General features: G+C 33.9%; 1 protein-coding gene across 1 annotated transcript in view; it reads right to left on the bottom strand.

The window, feature by feature from the left end:
- Dscam4 (Down syndrome cell adhesion molecule 4) overlaps positions 1-24919 on the bottom strand; it is a 273148-nt gene that overhangs the window by 199645 nt on the left and 48584 nt on the right. Inside the window, exon 2 of the mRNA XM_073086430.1 lies at positions 6366-6415. Within this exon, the coding sequence (XP_072942531.1) occupies positions 6366-6415 (50 nt within the window). The remainder of the gene's footprint in view (positions 1-6365; positions 6416-24919) is intronic.

Raw genomic sequence — 24919 nt, 5'->3', positions numbered from 1 at the left:
GTAGAAATAATTTTGAAATTTTCCATTATAATCAAAATTCAGAGCTACTCACAGCGCTGGTGAAAATCTTTATAACTTGACTATTTGATTTAACACAAAGAGCTCGTAAACAATAATGTACAAGTAACATTTCACTTACAGCGAGCATGCCCCGCATAGTTGCATGTAACAATGCAAGTAATTTTACACGAGTTCTCGACATTTGTAACTCAGCTGCTAGAATTCTAAGCGATTGTTTGCTACTAAGTATTTACATTTGCTTAAAATTTCAATTATAATTTTACTTAGCCTTGACCGCGCCATGACATTTTAAGTTTGCATCGCAAACAAGTTTGTCTACCAAAGGTAACCACTACGTCCAAACCTTAATAAGTTTGTCAATTCAGCGAGGTAATGCTGCTAGTATCTTGGGTACACTTCCACGGGGCAGCGATTTGACTCATTTATTTTATTTATAAATTTTAGTGTTAATTGTATTAGTTTTATTTTATTTTATTTTATTTTAAATAGCGTTAAATTGTTTATTGTTAAAATTTATATTGTTGATAAGTAGACTAAGTGTGGCTTTTGACCTCTGAGTCTCTGAGCACGAAGTGGGAATATGTCTACCACAATATTAGGAAGAAATTGGTGTAGTGATGCCTACGGAGTCGAGCCACACAGGGTGCTACCACCGTCAAATATCTCGCATAAAAATCTTTCAAACCAGAACACAGCACCTCTTACAATCCTGTTACAAGGCACCAAATAGTGCAACCATGGCCTTTCCAGAATTGAACCACGAGGAATTCTACCATCGTACTCTCGAAATATTTTTACGAAGTAAAATCACACAAAAGACGCAAGGAAATAAGTTTCCGACATTGCAAGTTTATTTTTCGGTGCAGTTCCTTCGCGTTCAAGAAAGTGAATTTCTTTTGAACTCTTTGACATTAGCCTTTTATAGCGTTTGTCGTTATTTCGTTCTGACCACAAGTGTTACTCTATTGAAGATATTTCGTTATTAAGAATTTTCTACGAAAATCTGTCATGTGTGTTTGGTTAGAACATTGAACATTTTATACTCGCGGTCAGAGATTATTGAAATGAAAAGTACTTTGGGCGATTTTCGAGGACATTTTGGTGTTCGCTTCACCGACATGCTGTCTTATTTATTTAAAAATATTTTGTTTTTCTAAAGTTTTATATTTTCACTTCTATCAGCAGTCTCCAAGACTCTCGATGTTTTTGTAACGCAACGATACCGCCAATCGATTCTAAAAACATAAAATTTGAACACGTTTGAAAAATATATATATAGATTGTTTGAACACCAGAGTAAAGGTAATGGCTTAACTCATGTGCATTTTTCGGGATAGCCCGACTATTTCGGAACTATCCGAGGTCCTTCCTCATGAACGAATCTCCGGCCCACGCAACGCACGAAACTATTTGAACTATCTCACAAATACGTACGAGCTAAGCTGTTTAACCTTTACCATATGATGCAGCATACGTGTTTGGAAAAAAGTGAAAACCCTTTCTCAATATGAAATATTTGAACTTTATATTTCTTTACTGCAAAGAGAGATTTTTTTACAGACATATCTGCCAGTTTTGGTTATATTTTTCTATTACGATTTTGAAGGTAAGTAACACTAATAGTTATATAATATTTTACAATTGTAAAATTCGGGAAAATATTTACTTAACTGATTTCTAAAAAAACCCATTAAAATTTTTGTTCAGAGGTAAACTGGAATAAGGTATTTTTAATATTTATTATATCATACATTTTATGGTATCAATTTCAATCTAAGCTTACATTTTTCCAAATAAAAAAATTAATGTTAACTTAAATTCGATGCCACATAAGAATTTATATCGATAAACGCTGAATACACTAAAATTGTAAAACACTCGTAAAAATACTTCCAGACACTGCAACTGACAGTCGGGAAGTTTGCGGTCTGTTTGTAAGTTTTACGCACGACTTAGTTAATCTAGGTAACTTAGTGAGCGTCTACGAAGAATTTAAAGTCAGTATATGTACCTACGTACATTGTAATAGTCGGGATTTAGTATTTTTGGTATACAAATAATAACTTGCAAGATTTGACCCTCACTTTTATATTACTAAAAATACAGTCGGTTTTGACTGAAATAAGGTTTTGAAATGTGGTAGAACCCTTTGTGGTTCGACTCCGGCGGCACCACCACTACACCTATTTCTGCCTACTAACAGCAGTTATAGGCGCTGCTGTGTTCCGTTTTGAAGGGTGTGGTAAGGGAGACATACTATTCCGAGGCGTTCCAGCTTAGTCCTCAGGAGTAGCGGCGCATCTGTGGCCGACCTCAGGTAGGAATATCTAATCCTATCTGGGGTTGATTACAGATGTCCATGGGCGGTAGTAGCCACATACCATCAGGTGGACTGCATGCTCGTCTGCTACTCCTATATTATAAAAAAATAAAACCTTAGTCCTCTGTGGCCGACCTCAGGTAGTAAAACGTAATCCTATCTGTCCATGGGCGGAGTAGCCACTTACCATCAGGTGGACTGCAAGCTCGTCCACCTGAATGTAAAAACCTGAATGTGAAAAAAAATATATAATTTTTTGCTTTGATTGTTATTTTGATTTTTTTTTGTTGGAGTTTACTCCTTAAGAAACGATTTGAGTTATAAGGCCCGGTACGGAAATTTTATGAGGAGTAAAATCAAGTGTAACACGAAAAGTTGAGGCGTAACGGTAACCAAAATATGAATCAAGAGTGCTTTTATTAATTTAAAATACAGTAAGTTCAAATCCCATATGAAAGTAATTATTACAATAAAAATAATTAGCAATATATAAAACATTAAAACGTCATTAACTAATTTGTTTACATTTTTGCATAAATTAAGTTATAGGTTTGATCATTTATAAACACTGAAAAATATGAACATTGGCGCCATAATATGATTAACAATCTTTTATGAACGTTTTTAAAGAAGAGTAACATATAAAATCAGTAAGCAATTGAATAAGATATAATATTAGCAAAATAAGTTTTTAACATAAAGAGGCTTTTGTAAGTTACTGATATATTAATTTAACTTATAAAAATGGATGCATTATTGATCAGCACCATCTATCAACGATAAACTGGCAAAATCAAAACAGTATTATTTAATATTTATTACAGAATTATTGCTAATGAATTATGTTCAAAATAAGTTATATAAAATTAGCAATACGTTTTAAATGAATTCTAGAATTATAAAACATTCAGAAACAATCCAAATTACATAAAATAACATGTTTATTGAGTCTCATATAAATTTCATCCGTAAATTGCAACAAGGATATTTTATAGATGGCAAAGAAATTATAATTATTAAGTTTTAAGTTATAAAACGTTTAACATTGTTTTAAATATAAATAATTATATAATATTATATTAAAATTTACTTTAATATAAACAATTATATTAAGTTACCATTATAATATTTGGAACCAAAATACATAGATTGATAAACTTGCAAACTTACAATTTATAAAACTTGCCACTAGATGGCGCTATTTTATATTATTTTGTAACATACTTTATGTAATACGCATTATTGAAGTAATATAAATAATCCGAATAATTACAGATATATGTTTGTTTCTCTTATCATTTTAGCAGATGCGTTCATTTACCTACCCTTTTTTCTATTCGATATATATCATAATTATCATTCGTAAGGAGTAAACTCCAATCGTGCGTCGTAGCTGACACACACACATTTTTTTTCTAAGTTTACTTAAGACTTTTTATTCTTTTCACAAAAATATGACATGCAAATTTTATCTTTTTATTTATATAGGTTAAGAAAACGATATTTAGGGACAAATATCCAGCGAAATAGAATGCCGCACTGAATATTAAGTAGTTTTCACATATTGTCTTGCGTGACACTACTACTCTCAAGCTAGACCGAAATGGACAAATAATCTTGGAAATAAACTCAGTAATGATAAAGACAATATTGAAATTCTTATTAAATGGATTATGAAATATTAATGTTACATCTTTGGTAAGCCTAGTAATTTGAAATTCGGCATCTCAATCACTGGAATCAAATCCGAAGCACGCACCTCTTGTTTTTCAAAGTTATGTGCGTATAAGTAAATGATTTTAATTTGCTCTAATAGTGAATAAATCATTATGAGGCGACCTACACGCCCGTGTATTTACAAACAGTTCTGAAAGGTTTGCGAGGTCATCCAATTCGCACGTGGCCATTGCGATGGACTTTGGCGTAATCCATTTCTTTCTAAGAACAGAACCGTGCTGAACAATAATTAGTTGACCAGAAATAATATGAAACCAATACGTAACAATTGTATAACATTATCGTCAAACACAATGCCATAAAGCGAACCGCATTGCTTTTAATTCCAACTCCAAAAAATTGAACAATACAATATCAAACAGAGGGATGACATTCAACTTCCCTGTTTCGTGAAATGTTATTTCGTCAGGCCGTTAAGCAAAGGTCATTTAGAAAAGAAAACGTATCGTGGGATTTTTTCGCCAAAATGTTCGCAAACTAGATACAAAGTCTGCCAAACTCAATTCTGCCGTTGAATCCTCCTCTCGAGAGATCCTTAAATCTCCGAACTGTGATCTTGTGGGCGGTGGGCTTGTAACTTCGGATATTATACAGTTTTTATGAAGAAACATCAGCAAGACCGTTACTTTATTCAGTTTACTCTTGATTCTTATTCTGCACGCGATTTTGTTTTCTTTGGCTATTGAAATTTCAACTACTCGCCAAACAGTCTTACTAACCAGTGGTAGCTTAAAAGAGTGATATCCTCTGGTCAAAGTGCAAATATCTAAATCGAGTGGTCCAAGATTCCAATCTCAGGTAATTTGCACTTGGTTAGCAAAGTAGACTGTGCCACTGTACAATGAGAAACTAATACATATAGTAGTAGTAGGCTTTGACCAATACCATTAATTCCTCCAAAAAATATCTATGATTGACCCTAAAACTTGTACGGTGAGTAGTCTAGTAACGCTATATCTAGCTTCTAAATAGCAGCTAAATCGTCGATCATTGATGCTGAAGTAACATGTCAGCTGAAGCCCTTATAGATGTGGACGGTGACGTAAATATTTGAATCCTTTGATGTGTGACTCAAAAGCCGACAGCTGGGCGAAAGCACGTGTTTGCTATGTTCCCTTATTTGCCAACTTACGTTGGACGTGTATTGGCATACGTATAACTCATATCCACATACATGTGTGTACGTGAAGTAAATAGGGATTCTACAGTAGAAGTTATGATGCAGTCGGGTATTGTACTAGTAATTTCTAGAACTTCATCATAAAATAGTGAATATACCTAAATAGAACCAGAATGGTTAAATCGGGAGCTATCACCTCCACACCCTTTTCTAGTGTACACTAGTTCTTATGTTTCACTGGAAAGATGTGGATTCTGTCTGACTATTATGTGATCATGTAACTCCCTAGGATTTGGAACACATGAGCTTCAGTCTGCTTCAGATGAAACTCCTGTACTATTTATGGAGTTAGTTACGGATGTCCATAGGTAGTAGTGACTAGTTACCATCGGTCGACCGCATGCTTGTTGCTACTTCAATCTCATAAAAAAAACTTGTATCAATTTTTTTTTCTCGATGTTTCCATCTTAATCCTACATTTATTCAAATGTATTTCAATCACATTTACCCTTAAAAAAAAGGAGTCAGACGAATATGTAACAGTCCAAACTCGACCCAATTATGACTGAGACAAAACTGCAATGTGAGGTAACTTACAGAGCGCGGCTTGACCCAAAAGTGTGAGATAGAACGCACACTGCTCCCCTTGTAGCTTCCTCGCAGTCTTATGTAACTACTTCAGGACGGTACTGTTTCAAGGGACTTTGTAACCCCAAGGATTTCTTCCTTATTCTTACGTCTATTTATTGTGAAAATGTGTTCTAAGAATGTTCTAGTTAAGAGGACACTACTGTCTATTGACATTAATAGCGAATCTAAAATAAGAAATACGTCGTCATATATATCTGTAATCTCATAAATGTAAGATATAGCTTTTGGTAGGTAAGTAAGTAGGTATGTAGATATGTAGGTAGAGGGGAAAAGGAAGATAGGTATCTAGGAATATAGCTAAGCATAGGCATTTGGAATTTTTCGTAGTTGGTAATAGTAGTTGGGTAGGTGCAAATATTCATGATTTATAACTGCAATCAAGTGAACTGAATACCCTCAATCGGTCATTTCTTTTGAAATCAAGTTCTACACAAACTCAATAACACAATAGGAAGTAAAAGTTCTTAACGTAAAATGAAAATTCGTAAAAAATTACAAACATAAATAAAAACTTACCCAAGAAACTCAGAAGCAAATATGTACAGAGCTTCATCTTCCCAAGTTTCCTGCAAAAGAAAAACAAGGTTTAATTCAGTTTATTCAAAAAACTTTATCAGATCTTTCATTTTTGTATTGGGGATTCTTATTGTATGACGAATGAGACCATTTCACTTTGCAATGTAATGAAAACCCGATAAGTAATCAAAATTTTGTTAGCGTGCAAAAAAATAAAGATTAAATGTTTCATGCTAATCAAGAAAATAATTTCCATCATTTTCTAACAGTGACAAAAAGTGTTAGAAAATGATGGATATTATTCTGTTTAAAATTTCTTTGATACATTAATGTTTTTCGCCCGTAAACAAAATTTTGATTACAAATCGGTTTTCCCAATATTTTTCAAATATCATGTATCTTAATGATAATTTATGAGCAAAAAGTAGGAATTGGATGCACTAATGTTGCGTGGTCAATATTGCTAATGGATAAGTGTAATTAACTGTTGCAATCAACTTTGGATACTCTTTAGTCTTATTTGCGGCAACACAAAGACTTATCAATATGTAGAACTCTTTAGAAATAGCTGGAAAAGGAGAAGAGATCACTTAAACGCGACGCTCTATTGGCAGCTCCTCCTGTGTTACTCTCTGATATGTGATGGTTTCTTTCCTTATTTAGTTAAGTCCATCCACAGTAGAGAAGGAATCATTTTTTTGGCCAACACCATTACGCGGGCACTTGTTGATTACAAAAGTTATGGCGAGAGAAATAGTATGAACCCTGTAGCACGCCAAATATTTCAATTTCATTGTACAATCGTACATTGTAAAATGTGTAACGCCCCTAAGATTTTATTACGAATCCGTTCAACATAAGGTAATGCGACGTCAGTGACCTCGCGTCGCAATATTATCTCACCATTCAGAAAAATCCCGTTCATTTCAAACCATTCCGCTAAGCGCCCAGTCGTTCAGGTAATGGTGGCACTTAGGATAATACCCGAAGGTAGCTTTAACATCAAAATGCCGTCAATTTTATTGGTTTATATTAAAACAATTTGAATGCTCCCAACTGGCTTCGGACTGAAGAAATGAAATATAATTTCAATTTCGTCGATTATTGGGTTTTTTATTAGAGAATAGATATAATAGTTTTGGAATACAAATGTTGATTGAAATATTTTTTAATGCTAGTCGCAGTTGCAGATACCTGACTCGATGTAAAAAACGCATGTTTACTTTTTTGTCTATGCCCTTATTTTTTATGCATTCAAAAACTGCATTTTTATTGAACAAACAACCATAAATCAAATAAACCAAAAGTAAACATTACAAAAGTGTTACAATCTAGTGCTATATGCTAAAATTATGTGTTACATAGGACTTTGGCGTAAAGAAATTAAAGAAAGCAAAGTGCACTGCTTTTAATTTCAAAATTGTATGAAAAATATTTCAGATACAGTAGAACCAGTAATCTTCAACCAATGACACACTTGTTTCTAGCGTGAAGCGGTTATTGGGTTTCAGTGAAAGAGTGTGAATACTGGCTGACTTGTGTAAAAAACGGCCATCTTATTTCTCATTTTAATTGATTTATGTATTAAACTAAGTACTGACCGTACTTATATTCGTAAATCAAGCTCACTGCCACATACAATGTGAAAATATATAGGGAAAATATAATCCTTAAATTAAATACTCTTGACATTGTCTGGCCTCTGGTAAAGGCACTTAGGAGTGACTTCACTACAGAAACGTCTACATCGCATATTTATCTAAAGATTGTGTCATCAAGGTTTATAATAAGCAAAATATTAATATTATTACACAAAATAACGAAAAGATGAGACTATAAGCCACGATGATAAATTACATTAAAATTTATTAAGACGAAAACAAGATATAATTTTAATCAAATTTATAGAATGGCATTTATAATTTATCAGCCCCTAAAGGTTAGCGGGTAACATTTGGGCTATAATAAATTTATTGCCGAAGCACAGAATCGTAATTCAATTCGTCGAAGTAAATCTAAATGGATGTAAAGTGGGGAATGTGTTACATCTAATTTATCATTTACAGCGAGATTTAACACGTCGTTTTATCGTTTACTTGCTCACCCGTGTATCCATTAGGAGGGAAATTTAGCAAGCTTTCTTATTTATAGATTCAGTACTAGAAATACAATTACAGGTTGTAAACTGCGTACTTCTTCGTTTCTTTTATTGTATAATTATGTATACTTGTATACCCAAAAACTTGGCCAAGTGTGAATCGAAATAGCTTACAATCTCGGTATTACCAAATTTTCATTTATTTTTTTATAGTATATGTGATCATAGCACTTATAGACGTAAATGCAATGTGAAAATTTGAACTGTTTACCTGTTACGGTTCAATAAAAAAGGCAATAAAGACGCCAAAAAATAGCGGTTTCTTATATGACGATCATCACTTATTTGCACGCTATTTTTATTTGTTGTATAGCGGCCGCCGCTATAATTCTCTGTAAAATTTCAAGTGTCTATCTATTACGGTTCAGAAGATAGAGCCCTGTGCGTTTTACCTCTTAAGTACGGAACTCTAAGAAGAAAAGCTACAATATTTTCCAAACACTTCTTAACATTCAACTGTGACAAATATAACTCAATACCTGCAAAATTCATCGTTAGGATCGAAGTGAAATCTCTCAACGAGTGTTCTGAGCACCTTGTAAGCAGATGTTTTCACTTCAACACGTAATGTTTCCCCGTTCACGAGATAAACGAGGAAGTAAATAATATAACACTTAACATTTGAGGAACATTTCTCGTTACGATTCTTGATGTGATGGAAGTGTTGTATTTTGATGACATTCCAAGCGAAGCAATATAGAAGAAACATGAAATGTTATATATAATATTAAAATTGTGAGTATTCAGTAGAACCATTTATTTCCGTATTGGTTAAAGTTGTATGTGTGTCTCATTCTTTGGCACGTCTTGCTGTCCATATGACTTGATGGATTTTTACATATGTCGGATATATTTTAAGTAGTGAGTTTTATTATAATATTTTAGTTCAAATTAACTTTGAAATTTCTTTTACAAATAATGGGCCGTAAAATTAGACTTAGTACGAGTAGAATCTCTATCGTTTAACTTTGACTTTTAGTGGAAACTTTTTTGACATTGATTGTTGTGTACAAATTCAGCTGCCTGAGTACATAGTTACGAGCGAACTCAGATTTAATTTAGGTCTAACATCACTACGAATTTTAATTAACTTCTGCCTAATGAAATTGTTATAAAGTAAATTTAATTGAGATTATAAATGTAATCCTCAAAACTGATTAAGAAAATAACTCATTTATATCTCGGTTATTAAATTTAATAATTCGCCAAGTACCAACACCACCACCATCACCCCAACGCCATCTATTGTTATGTCATATGACTAAGTATTGTTGAAAATAATAAAATGAATAAAAATAAGTAAAAATAATGAACATTTGGTGGTATGGAAACCTCCATGTGCGAGTTCGACTCGTACTTGGCGAATTATATGCATGCTTATATAGAGCTTATGTTTCATGTAGCCAATTAAGTAAATTTTAAAATATTTGTACATAAAGTCAGTCAGAAACTACGGATAAATTATTAAACGTGAAGACGCAAAAAGTCCTTTGAGGATATAATTTAACTTAAAAACATTTTTTCATAAAACGTATTTATAAGGTGATAGATCCTGTACTATTCGACATTTAGGTATCACACCTACATATTTCTAGAGTGAAGCAGTTCTTACATTTCAAAAGGTGTGGTTGTATGGAGTTTACCATGTTAGTCTTCGGAAGTAGGCAGAAATCTTCAATCGGTTTTAGGTAGAAGCGCCTTTTTATATGGACTTTGCTACAGATCTCTGATCACTTGCCATCGAGTGGACTGAATGCTCGTTCCCTACTTAATTTTTCAAGCAAGAACACTGATTAGTGCATTTAATTCTATAAAGAAATGCTGATCGACCTCAATCAATTAACTAGCAATCAGCAGAATGTAATCTTAATAAGATGCCGGAATCTGGCACAAATCGAAGGGCAGATTAGTGCAAAATCAATACGGACCCGCATTCATTATCATTAATGTTAATTTGAGCGATGTTGAATGGGCAAGAAGTTGGTACTATAGGAGTGTAACGTTAGTACTTTTTGGGAATAACCTGATTTTATTTAAAGGTCTGTAAGGCTTTAGAACAATCAATTTAATAGCAATGGATGGTTTTTTAACTTCGAAGCAAAGGGCTTTTATAGATTTCAGGGTGCCACACACCAATACGACGACCTATACAGACGTCTACATTGACTAATTTTACTATGAGTCAAATATCATTACGTAAATTGTCGCAAAGGAAATTATGACTGTCTTCCACTATTCTAAAGAAATTTAGCTCGAAAAAGGCGACGATGAAACGCAGGTGCACAGAAATGAGGCAACTTTATACAGAGCTACGAAATTAATTCTAACCTAACCTCATTCATACTAATGCATGTTAATTAGCTTGTTATTTTGTTTACCTACGTATCGTTAACGATAATAATATCATATTATGATTTTAATAAATTATACTGTAAGTCAAATATTATTTTACACAAATATATGCCACAAAAGCAAAGGAAATTACGACTTTCTTGCATTATTCTAAGAAAACTTCATTCTAATAAAGCGAAGATGGAACGCAAGTGCACATAAATGAGACAATTTTATACATTGCTACGAAATTAATTCTAACCTAACCTAACTTGATTCATACAATGGATGTAAACTAGCATGCGCTTTAGCAGCATTAGCTACTCGTATATTCTTCAACTAGGTTTCGTAAACGGCAATAGTATCAGATAATGATGATGATGATTTAATTTGAAGTAAATATATTCTGAAATTTTGACTCTCAGCCACTATTCTAAAGAAACTTCGGTCTGATAAAGCGAAGATGGAACGCAGGTGCCTGTGCACCAAGAGGCAACTTTATACAGGGCTACGAAATTAATTCTAACCTAACCTAACTTGATTCATACAATGGATGTAAATTAACATGCGCATTAGCAGCATTAGCTATATTGTTTACCTATATAAACACGTAATAGTGTCGTATAATGATGTAGCTAAATTATACTATAAGTAAAATAAAAAAAAATAAAAAAATATAAAAAAAGGAAAATATGTTTTTACATAAAGATATTCCTCAAAAGCAAAGAAAATTACGACTTTCTTGCACTATTCTACAGAAGCTCCGTTCTAATAAAGCGAAGATGGAACGCAGGTGCACAGAAATGAGGCAACTTGATACAGGGCTACGAAATTATTCATAACCTAACCTAACCTCATTCATACTAATGGATGTTAATTAGCTTGTTATTTTGTTTACCTACGTACCGTTAATGGTAATAGTAAGCATTATAATGATTTTAATAAATTATACTGTAAGTAAAATATGATTTTTCGTAAATATATTCCTCAAAAGCAAATAAAATTACTACTTTCTTGCACTATTCCACAGAAACTTCGTTCTAATAAAGCGAAGATGGAACGCAGGTGCACAGAAATGAGGCAACTTTATACAGGGCTACGAAATTATTTCCGGCAAGGAACCGCAGTGTAAGACCGAAACAAAGGGAAAGTCTTATCTGCGTGACGCTAATAGAGATTTGTTGGTTGAATTAGTTCGGTGGATTACGAAGAATTTTATTAGCGCGTTTGTACATAAATCACTGTTTTAATTAGTTTCATAAACATAAAATACTTGTTTAATTAGTTGAACTTTCATAAACAAAGTGTCATATTTTAAAAAATGTTATGAATCTTGCGTTAATTTTAATTCAAAATTACTTAATTCTTTTATGTTTCAGAAAGTATAGATAACTGTATTACTAGTTTAAATATATAAAATCTATAAAAATTACGAAAAAGTCAAATTGGAATTTTGAGCTACTATTTTTTTAGCTTTTTAATTCGCGTAAATAGGTGAAATTTTCAATTCAAAATTTAACTTACTTTTATGCTTTATATCTTAGTCTACAATTTTTTTTAAGGATTAAACAAATTGCTAAAAGCCAAAGTATAATTAGAATATCAAATTTAAATATTCAACGCAATTTAAAGATTACTTTTTAATCAATAATTCACAACATAATTATACTTTAAGAGCGAGAAAAATTATTCTACTTCAGGTAATATTTTATATCATTCAGTTCCACAAACTTCAGCTTATAGATATATAAAATTTAAACAGCGCTGCAAAATGATTTCCGGGGAATCGTAACGTAGGAGTTGAAACAAAGGAGGGGATCTTATCTACCTACGTGACGTTAATAGCGATTTGTAAGGTGAGGGTCTTCACAGAATCATGCAGTCTCATCTCTTTTTGGTCAAATATTTATAACAAAAATATCGATGATAACGCAAATTTTCGTTTGAACTAGCTCTTGCTTAGTCCGATTTACTGTAGGCACAGTAATTATTAACAGGAGAATATTATTGCAGCAAAAGCTTAGAGCTCACCTAATTCACTTACAATTGCGTTGCCTAAATACTAAGTTGGAGTGCCTTAGAATCCTTGCTACACATTTTAAAAACACTGCTACTACTACTACTACTACTGCTACTACTACTACACTGAGAAACTAGTATTTTTTACACTTTTAAATATTCTTTACTTTTTACTTCCAACTTGAGATAACAAATAATTTTATAATATGATGGATTAGTACTCAAATAGGTATAGAAACTTAATTAAAAATAAGGTTAATGATTCTACACCTACATTGACAGTTGATTAAATTGCATCGTCTAGGTAAATATCGCGAAAATAGCTAAACGTTACCAAACTTGCAAAGAAATACTGGAAAATTACACCTAATATCCTTCATTTTGTGTTGGAGGTTAAATAAAAATAATACAGAGTAAAGGTTACCGCTGAATATAATAGAGCGAACGTAAAGCAAAATTCACTTTCGCGTGTTTTCTGTTGAACGAAAATGTTTGGGGCTTACGAAAATAGTTGGAGCCGAAGAAATGTTATTATTGGCGAGTTCATACCTAAGCAAAGATAATAACGGTGTACATTTCTATTAAACTTGCAAAAACTTCGCTGAAATAGTTACGAACTTTCAGTTCTTTGAAGATATTACCAACGAAAGTAAAGGAAAATTAAAAACTGTGCAAGACTTTTTTTCTGTAGAGCGGCTATATGGAATTTTGTTTTATTAGTATTATAGTTATCATGTTTTCGATTAATTTTCAATTAATGCAATTTTTTTCCCATCTAAGATCGAAATATTACCATTTTTAGTAAGCAGATATTCTCTAATTTTTATTTTTGGTTGGGCGCTACAAGGTAAAGTAGCTTTTGTTTAGTGGCAGTTAATTGCAAAAAAACAACTAAAATATTTAGCATATCGATACCTGTTGTTATCATTAGTTAGCATTTTTTAAATTTTGGCGCTTCACACTGAATATGAACTAGAAGTAAGTGTAGCGGCAGTGCATCCAGCAGTGCACTTTAAATAGGGTTGTAGTAAATTCCGAATTTTAAAACAAATCTCTATAATACAAGAATCGCAAGCAAAGATGACAGGCGGAATAAGTAAAAGGTTCGCGAACAATATTTTCTCAGAGCTATCGAAGTATGCAGTTTCTACATTAATCTTTGTTATATTCCGAGTGAATAGAAACTACATACTTTATTACTACGCCAATGATTTATTCGTGTTTCATCCTACGTGCCTGGTGCCTCTAGTAAGTATAAATTGCTGATATGTATGAAATTGATTCTTCTTATCTTTGCTTGTAAAGAATTCATCAAATGATTCGCGAATTTCATTTTTACGGGCACTGAACATTTGAAATATTGGAAGAAGTACGCTGTGTCGTAATTCACGCAGACAAAATGGTTGCGCAACAAAATAAAGATGAGATTAGAATAAGGATGTAAAGAAAGGTTTTTAATAAAGTAGAACACGTATTATACGATTTTGAAGTGTGATAGTATCCTTTGCGATAGAAACACAATACCACCTTTCAGATGTTTCCACCGTATAATTATTATTATACGCTGCTGTGTACTAACAAGACACGTTTCAGCTTAGTCCTAAAGGGCAACAATCTGTCACCGACTTCAAGCAGATCTCCGATCCTTTGAGATTCATTACGATAGTGGTCGCCCTATACCGCGGTGTAGTGTCGCCACATGGCAGAAGGATTTCAAGCCTCGAGGAACCTCTCCTTACCCGGGCAATCCTTTGGGTGATTACACTGACCAGTGTTGTTAGGTGGTTGGAAGCCACCTGTCCCACTTATTCGCGAGGGAGCCAACGACGGTAATCTATAATCACCACTCAATCAATTTAGGTGGTAGAACCCTTTGTGGTTCGAGTCCGGCGGCACCACCGCCACACCTATTTCTACCTTATAACAGCAGTGTTATGCGCTGCCGTGTTCCGTTTTGAAGGGTGTGGTAAGGGAGGGAGACTTTTCCGAGGCATTCCAGCTTAGTCCTCAGGGGTAGCGGCGCATCTGTGGTCGACCTCAGGTAGGAATATCTATAATCCTATCTGGGGTTGATTACAAATGTCCATGAGCGGCAGAAGCCACTTACCAGCAGGTAGACTGCATGCTTCTCCGTCTTATATAAAAAAAACATATAAAAAAAAGATGTCCATGGTCGGCCGCGACAAAATACTTGTAAATGGTCTTTTACTACATGTACTGGGGTATAAGGTTTTTGTTCTGTAGAACTGTAAGGCGTTCATATAATTAAGTTATTAATATGTATAATGTAAATACAACTTAAGCTCTAACTTAAACTAAGTATACTATTCAAAGTTATCAAGTCAGAAGTGTTCAGTCTGCGGTTTAGTTGCACTCGTGTTAATAAGCATAATATACACGTAAGAGCATACGGTTGTTTTGAAATTACAAGTATTATTTTTTATATAATTTTGGAGTAACAGGCGAGTATGTATTCTACCTCATACCTACCTACCGCCGCCCATAGACACCTGTAATCAATCCCAGATAAGATCACTTTTCTACCTGAGGTCGGAGACAGATCCGCCGCTACTCCTGATGACTTAGCTGAAATGCCTTAGTAAAGTATGTCTTCGTTACCACACTCTTCAAAGCAGAACACAGCAGCGCTTAAAACTGCTGTTATTAGGCAGAAATAGATGTGGCGGTGGTGCCACCGGAGTCGAACCACCAAAGGTTCTACCATCTTCGAAATTCGTTTATTTTTAACCCAACTGCAAAAACTAATGTTTTTCGAGCGTCTGTATGTATATCTTATTCTTTGGCATGTCCTGAAGCTTTAACGAAATGACGGATTTTAACACATGAGATTTCGTCCACTTCTATCTTACGATAGACTATATTTTGAAGCAATCGTATATTTGTTTTTATAATAATTCTCTAGTTGTAAAAAGCTCCTTATAAAACTGGTCACTAAAATAAGTCCTTTCAACAGTTATTAGAAACCTATTGAATAATATATTTATGTCTCCGTCAGAATGGGTTGTTTCGCCAAAGTCACCGTGCTTGATGGCCAAAGTAATTGAATAACTTCAAAGGGAGGTGCTGCATATCCTCAGATTTGAATCCTTCAGTTCCACATTCAAAGGCCAGGAAGCAGTAATGGTATTAGGGGCTCAAACCACGGGACCGCATGCAGCCTATTTTATGTATGTATGTAGAAAGTGCAAGAGTCTAAAATCAATTCATTAACTCTTATATGAAATCAGTCACCGAGTTGCTACCTCCAACAACTATGTTTAGAAAGACATATCTGCCTCACTAAACCATCAAAAATATTATGAAAAAAATACAAGCCAAAAACTTTAACTTCAGTACTTAAATCGCGAAGAGTTCCTTTAAAGTTCAAGGATCTAACCTATAGAAACTAAGCAACTTCAAAGTATCAACTTCTGTTCCCGTCGCCTGCATTTCCCCTGCACTCTGCTGATGTTGTTAAAATTATTTATGGATTAAAGTTAATTAACACCCAGAGCTACGGCTCCGGTATGAAATCATAACTTTGTGTTCAAACTTTACATGAAACGAGTAATTAATTCATAGAACAGTTTCGTTATATAAAATGTTTTAACGAATGTTTTTATTAATAAAGTATTTTAAGGGGCTTTCAAAAGAAATTAGTTCACCGTTTCGTAGACGCTACAGAAATGTCGTAAATAAGTATTCAATATTACTTAGTATTAAAATAAAATAAAGTACTTTATCGCTGCAAAGCATCATTCTATATAGTAATGCAATGTTTCTGTAAAGGAAATATAAGGTAGTTAACCACCAGTATAGTTAAACCTACATATATAAATAGATGTGGACAATGTCCATGTGTGGCATAATTTGCAGAATTCCCATAAGGTAGACTGCATACACGTTTGTTAATTCAATCTTATAAAATAAAGAAATTTAACATAGGAACATGATATGCGCGAAATATATTACCTTTCTTGACATAAGGATAAAAATAGGCGACAACAAAACAATGAAGTACATTTTTCTATTTTGTTTGTCAACAGATTTTCTTTTTTAGACGACCTCGTGAAATCTTTTTTTTTTAAATGCATTAATTATGGTTCAACAATTGGTAATATTGGTTATTGGTTGATATGGTTAAAAATTTCAACCGATAGACAAACACTCGTTCCATTACTTTGCATTAATGGCCCGTAATTAAGAAAAACAACAAATTGTCTCTCGAATTTAAAATAAACTGTACAAGGTTTACCGAAACCCGATCGTAAAAACTTACAACGTATCCAAATGGGTACACGGTAATAAATACTTAAATACCTAACGACCCAAAACTTGGTCACAACCCGTGACTGCCATGATGTGTGCACATATGACCGGATATTGATGAGGCAATCGGCGTTCGGGTGGCAGAATCCGATCGCATTAGGGCACAAAATTGCCCATACATTATAAGTACAAATATCGCTCCCGACTGCCGGTACATAGGACCCTGTATTAACTTTTATGGGGTTACAATTTATTACCCAAATCCTGTTTAACGCGCTAATGTTTGCTGTTTATATTGGAAATCGATTTACGCTCGGCCTGAATATGTATTCTAAAGCATAGATTTTAATTGTTAGATAAATGCCTTCGAATCGAAAATCTGCGAGATTATTTTTAGGGTTCCGTATCAAAGGGTGCCTTATGACTTTGATTCCGCTATCTGTGCGTCTAACCGTTAAAAGGGGATCCATGTCCACGTCCATGTCCATCCACAAGAAACTATTTTACCGCCTTTTATTGGTTTATTTATTAAATAACTTCTATTATAGTTAGGTTGTTAAAAAATAGAAAAAAATGTTATATAGAACCGTGCATACCAGTTTGACTCGCACTTGGGCAGTAAAATGATTTTAATTTAATGCCATTTAATTTATTTATACAAATTATTTATTTAACTCTTGAACACACAAAAGCTTAACTAATATTAAGTATACAAAAGGAAACAAAATTGACTTTTCGAAGTGCAATTTCAGTGATAAATAAATCCACTTTGTCCCAATCATGACTACAGTATATCCCAGTAAGATTTAGTAAAACATCTGTTACAAACTAAAAGTATACTAGAACGCAGTAAGGCACAAAATTGCCCATCTGTTTTAGTACACACGTCGCCCCGGGCACATAGTTCCCAGGATTAACTTTCACGTAGTGTATTATCCGCTATCTATAGGAATTTGTGAGGGATTAACCTTAAATCTGCGAAAGTAGTGCTTTGAATGTGTATCATTCAACTAAAAGGATTTTTATCATTTTCAAAAAAATTTAACGCTCTTTTGTTTTTAGTTTTCTTTTTTTAAAGGTGGTAGAACCCTTTGTGGTTCGACTCCGGCGGCACCACCGCCACACGTATTTCTGCCTAGTAACACCAGTGTTAGGCGCTGCTGTGTTCCCTTTTGAAGGGTGTGGTAAGGGAGACATAATTTTACGAGGCATAAGGAACTCAAGGAAGGCAAGTAGGCATATCTAAAGGGTGTGGTAAGGGAGACATAATTTTCCGAGGCATAAGGCGAGGCAAGTAGGAATATCTAATCCTATCTGGGGTTGATTACAGATGTCCATGGGCGGCGGTAGGCACTTACCATCAGGTGGAATGCATGCTCGTCTGCTACTCCTTAAAAAAATCTAAAGTTTCGAATAGTTTTGACTTTATTTCTCGTAAAGTTTTGCTATTATTTTATTATTAGACACCCTGCTTATGTAATGTATGTAAATTTATGCACATTACAAACACAGAGGCAGTTACTAGAGAAGAGAATTATTTTTATACTACTACAAATTAGATTTAACTACATATATTAAGTTATACACTGTAAAATAGCACCTATAATAATATAGAGAATCTTATATTAAGGTGACTCAAAATCTGATTTGTTAAACATTTTTAGATTATAGCTCAGTGTAGCAAATAAAGTTTCATAACTCTTCGTAACATTCGTATAATCCGCGCCAAACTGCTAGTCCGCTCTGAAGTTGTTGCGAGCAGGTGTAGTCAATTTGCTATGGCGACGCGATTCATTTCTATATTCAGAACGAACTGGCAGTTTTACGGACTATAGGTGGGTACATAATTCTCATCAAATAAATGTCATGAAAATCAAAAAAATAACTTTTTATAGATCATGATAGAATCTTTCTAAACTAAATTATGAGTTTTTAACTTTTATAACAAACAATATTTATAGTTTATAGCGCACAGTAAATGTCCGTTCGCGTAAGCAAAACAATCGGTACAATTTCTAAGTCATCATGGAAAGATGCCAACATTCAACCCTCAAGCATTTAAACACTAGTAAATGGGGCAACCATTTCTTTCTACAAATGAAATATAGAAATATTTTATGAAACAATCTCTATCTACATTGTTGATACGACGAAGGTCGCTAATACTTTAACAAGCTTTACTGAAGGCCTCTAAAATAATTTTTATACTGATGTCTAATAAGAAAATTTTGCGATAAAAAGTATGTAATAGAAATAAATTTTCTATTTTCCACGTCGGTAGTTTAGGCTTACATTCTGGGCTACCTCACATTTTTCAGTCATGTGTACATATTATTTCAATTTTTCATTTTAGCCTTTATCGAAAATATTGTTTGAAATATAAAAGTAAATGTCTCGAAAGCGTGTTAGTCAAATCCTCTGTAAGTCTAACGTGACTTACGTGATAACCTGCGCCCTAAACCCTACTCATTCTGAGAGCTACATTCGATTTCATATGAAACGTATGATAAGGCAAACTTCCTTATGTGTGGCTTTCCAACATATCCCTCAGTGACACTATCTGCGTTCAATATTAAGATGTTCTCTTGTTCTATTAAAGATACTTACTATTAGGAAACCTCAAAAACCTTAATTTAATATTAATAGAATAAAACTAAACTTTTTTTATACTAACTCATACAATCGTTCCAGCCAGTGACTATATGAATAGGCACCCAATATTATGAAAATAGCACATCATGGAAATAAAACAAAATAATTAATTAAAATAATACTACAATTAAATAATGTGAATATATTTCTAACAATACGTACAAATCAACGTGTCGTGTTACACAAAATCATATGTTACAATGCAATATTCTGACAGGAACTGTCTGCACGGTCGCCTTACGGAAGATATAAATACTTTCATACATCATCATCCTCATCATCATCAACAATCTGTCCCACTGCTAAGCATGGGTCTCTCTAGTGCGTGTTGATTTCTCGGGTATGCACGTTTCCTCACGATGTTTTCCTTCACCGTTTAAGATATAAACAGCTCAAAATGTTCACGAGGAATTAACAATATGTAACATCTCAACCAGTTATTACGCCATGGCAAAACATGCAGCATTTAACTGGAATTTAACGTTGAACTAATGTCAGAACAGTTCCACCGAAACGCTAACTATTTCATGGCAACGTTATTTCATTGTAAAGAAAATGCATTGCAGTGGCAACTTCGACCAACGCTACGAACGCTCGCTTATTGAACAAATTCATCATCGTTGTACTAAAAGCAAGGCACATTGCATTGCTAGGTAGCATTTGCTTATATAACACAGTTTAATATTATGAAATCGAATATACGAAATATCCTTACAGATTTAATGAAATGAAATAGAGAGCCCGTTTACATAATCTCCTTGACTAGCTAAAGGTAGGTATTCAACGCTGTATTCCTAATAATAACTTCGTGAAATGAGAATTTTGCTTATGTAAACTAAGTCGGACTAGGTAAGATAGTCCTAATAATAGCATGAAAATAATTATCGTGGGTAATAATATTATTTGCTCAATATAAGGTACGGACAACCGTGCTGGCCAAAAAGTGTATCAACAAAGTCGCGGGCCATTTTTTTTTATAATATAAGAGTAGCAGACGAGCATGCAGTCCACCTGATGGTAAGTAGCTACTGCCGCCCATGGACATCTTTAATCAACCCCAGATAGGATTAGATATTCCTACTTGAGGTCGGCCACAGATGCGCCGCTACCTGAGGACTAAGCTGGAACGCCTCCGAAAAGTCTGTCTCTCTTACCACACCCTTCAAACCGGAACACAGCAGCGCCTTACACTACTGTTATTAGGTCGAAATAGGTGTGGCGGTGGTGCCGCCGGAGTCGAACCACAAAGGGTTCACCACCTTAAAAATAGCTATGGACTCAAGTTACCACCTGAAAATAGGAAATCAAAAAAGGTCCTCAGACCGCCTTGTAAAACACCACTCCTGTCGTGAGTTGAATTTCGCCGCCAAGAAAATCGGTCAACAAAAAAGTAGATGTCCTAATCTTCTAAAATTCAATCTTGCCGCCCCCTGAAACGTTACACGGGCCGGGTCCGGAGCCGAATCGGAACACACTGGCCCGCGGATCGTCGGTTGCCCAAATACATATATGCTCTATATAAACACATTGTTTAGCTCTTTGAATCGCGTTTCGCCCCGGGGATAGTGTAAATGATAACTGATTTACAAAGTTTAGCAACGTCCGACGGGGGTGTGGAAAGGTGACCGCTGCAGGGTAAATTTCAGTCGCAGTAGCTTTGTTGTTGTCATTGGGCAGGTGTTATTAAACTTCATCAGAGGCCTCATAGTCTGTAAAAGTTGGCTACTAACTAGTACCTTTCTTAATCATCATCATCAACCCATTATAGTCACACTGCTGGGCACGGGTCTCCTCTCAGAATGAGAAGCATTAGGCCATAGTTCACCGCGCTGGCCAAATGCGTATTGATAGACTACACATAACTTTGACATGTTTTTGCACGACTCATGATGCGAAGCATCAGAGAGTGCTTTACGATCGAAAAATTTTTTTCGCTTCATTTTGGCGGCTATTTTTATTATTATAGCCTTGATAGTTCACGGAATCAAGATATTTTGCATACTATTGTCGAGATAATTTAATGGAGATTAATTCCATACTTTTTAAAAATTGATTTACTGATAGAATTGGAAAAAAACACCAAAATAGGTCAATAAATTTTCCTGTCCGTCATGTGTGAAACCTGAAAACACTGTAACTTGTGAAAAAATCCATGATTTGAGTTATTTTTTTTTTTTAATTCTAATCGACGATTGTAGGTCACTCCATTGTAGGACTAGATTGTAGGCCAATGATTAATTAATTCAGTGTCGTTTAATTGCAATTAATAAAAAACGAAAACTACAAGACTGTATATCTATAGATATTATGTACATCTATTCCACCAGGGGCGCTTGTGCAGTACCTTCTTCCTACTACAGCTGTTTTTTCGGCAATTAATTTTGAACGACTTAAGTTTTTTTTTTATATATTTCATAATTAAATGAGCATTATGAGTCGTGCACTTTTGGATTTTCCAAACTTTTTTATAAATCTCTCAGGTATGCAGGTTTCCTCGCGATGTTTTCCTTCACCGATTTAGCAAGTGATAATTAATTTCTACCCAATCAGAATCACCATGGTAAAGAATGCTTTAAAAATAAGTGCCCTAAAGTTTATTACCATTACGAAATTTGAGGAAATATGTTTACATAATTACTTATGATAAGTTAACCTTTCATACGCAAAATGATTAAAACTCGAATGTAACAATAAATATTTACAGAAACATTTAATTCAAATTCCATTATTTGAAGTCAATAATACAATAGTTTTGCAGTAATGTTAACAATTTATTGAATAGAATAAACTCAACAACTTTGTTATCCAAATAGTAACATTGCATTATTTATTAATTATTTCCAAACGCGATTTCAGTTTTAATAACCAAATATTCGGAACATTGAATGTTATTAAACTAAAACTACAGTTTCTTTGAACCATTAGTGCTGGAATTTTAGTTTCAGAATTTAATATAAATTAGATTTTTTTTTAGAACTCAAATGAGAAGATCTAAATTAAGAAATTGTGAAAATTTACAATTCGATCAAAAGTTTTGACTGTGTGATTGAAGTAAATAACTGTCGCCTGTAGGTATTTTTTTTAATTAAATTTGTTCGTATCAGTATGTATGCTTATTCTTTCCTTACTATGGTTATACTGATACTTATTTGTCGGTAAAGTCGATATGCGTAAGGACCTATAATATCCTGTCACGCCAGGATCGTGCGATTCTGCTCCCCATGAGTGTCATTGCATCCTGTCATTTCATCAATACTTATTTCTGGCATATAAACTACATGCATGCAGGTGACACATGCATGCGGACATAAACGTGTGACAAGAGTAAGCCTTAAGAAATCCGAAGTAGGATATTATGCAGAAACAATGGACAATTAAAATAGACCTCGTTTTAAAAGGGTGGCAAGGTAGAGCTACAAATATCATATGAGAGCTTTTAACATAATCTTTGGAGACCGCATCGCATCTGCTTCCAACAAAAATGATCATTGTTTTTAATATCTTTAATTAAAATTCCCTACACATACAGTCGTAAATGTATGTAAAATGAAACTTCTTTAGGCTGTATTCATATCTGATTAAGCATTATTAATGACTCGCGTGACGGCGCAGTCACCATACCGGCAAAAATCCTAGTATGGGGGCTATGATTGTTTCATTTGATATCAGTGAGTTTATTGTTATATTCCGGAGTTTATCTATCTTTATTTACAACTAGCTCACATAGTAGTAATACTACCGACGTGCCAGCACTCGCTTATTAAACTCATTTATCATTTTTAAGTTGCTCTGCACCATTTGAAATGAACGGCGGTTAAACGTGATTCGGACTTGCAATACTACCAGTTAAAGTCGGTATCCTATTGTTATAACAAAGAATAATAGAAATAAAAGTCAATAGAAAATCTTAGAATTAAGAAACAGATAAAACGTAGAGTTATGAAAGTATCTGTAGGAATTAAGTACAATATCCGCATGATGTGTTACACTTTCAGTCCTCTTTATTTTTCCTTTCATACGATTAAGAATAAAGAAGTACTGAGAGGCTTTGTTTCTTCATAAGGAGTTGCTACCAATATAGCTTTTTCTTTTTTGTCTTCAAGATCGTTGTACTTTGATTTGAAAGATGTGGAAAAGTTCAAACAGTGTAGGACTTCCGTTCTAATTTTATTCTGTATTGAAAAATCAGAAATGCATGCTTGGGATCCGAGCCTCGTACTCCCCAATGAGGGGGCGACAAGGCTGCTAGAACGTATACACAACATATAACAAAATATACATACTCATAACATATACTCTTCCCGTGAGTTTTTACGTTTTGACAAATATGACTGTTTCTAATCAGCGCCCCTAGCGGATTGTATCAGAACTATAGTGTCAGTAACGTAACATTAAATGTCTAAATTGACAAAATGGCGCTTTATGTTTTGTTTCTTTTTTTTTTGCGAAAAAGACTTGAGCACTTACTTATTGTTACGTTTACTCAGTCTACTGAAGCAAACGGAACAAAATAATGGATTGAGTAAACGTAACGTAAAATTGTGGGATGTTTTGAAAACTCATGGTAAGGGTACTGGGTACATTGTTTTAAACGTAAACAATTCATTATCATTAAAGGAGATACAAGATTTTTTCCCCATTTTCCTTGTATATGTAAAAAATGCGATATAAATCAAATAGCGTTAAGTTGTAAAATAACTCAGCACTAACTATGCAATGAAAAAGAAGTTTTCAGGTAACAGCTGCGAAGAAAATAAACTGTTATTTGTTTCGGAAACTTTCAGTAGCAAGAAAGTAAGTAAAATAAATATCTATTTACAAAGAATCTGTACGAAAAAAGTTAACACATAAATTTTAAGTAATAATTGAATGATGTAGTCATCCTCAATGTTGGCTACTCGTATCTTATTGTAGGACACAGATTTCCTTTCGGAAAAAAGCAAGTCTTCTTTAGAGCGCAATCAATTTAAGATTTTTCCAAGGTAGAAGTTTTGTTTTTTCAATACCAATACTATATCTTACTTATAACTGCATTGCATTGATTATTCATTGTCACTTGCTATAATAGTAAAGAAACACATCTTAAGGAAACCTACACGCCTAGGAATTCTTTTAAAAAGTTCTC

The sequence above is a fragment of the Epargyreus clarus genome, unplaced genomic scaffold, assembly GCF_041222505.1.
Source record: "Epargyreus clarus isolate Ecla_fem2 unplaced genomic scaffold, WU_Ecla_fem_2.2 ptg000024l, whole genome shotgun sequence".
NCBI classification, from domain to species: domain Eukaryota; kingdom Metazoa; phylum Arthropoda; class Insecta; order Lepidoptera; family Hesperiidae; genus Epargyreus; species Epargyreus clarus.
The sequence above is the reverse complement of the archived record's forward strand: the minus strand, read 5'-3'. Positions and strand labels throughout refer to the sequence as shown.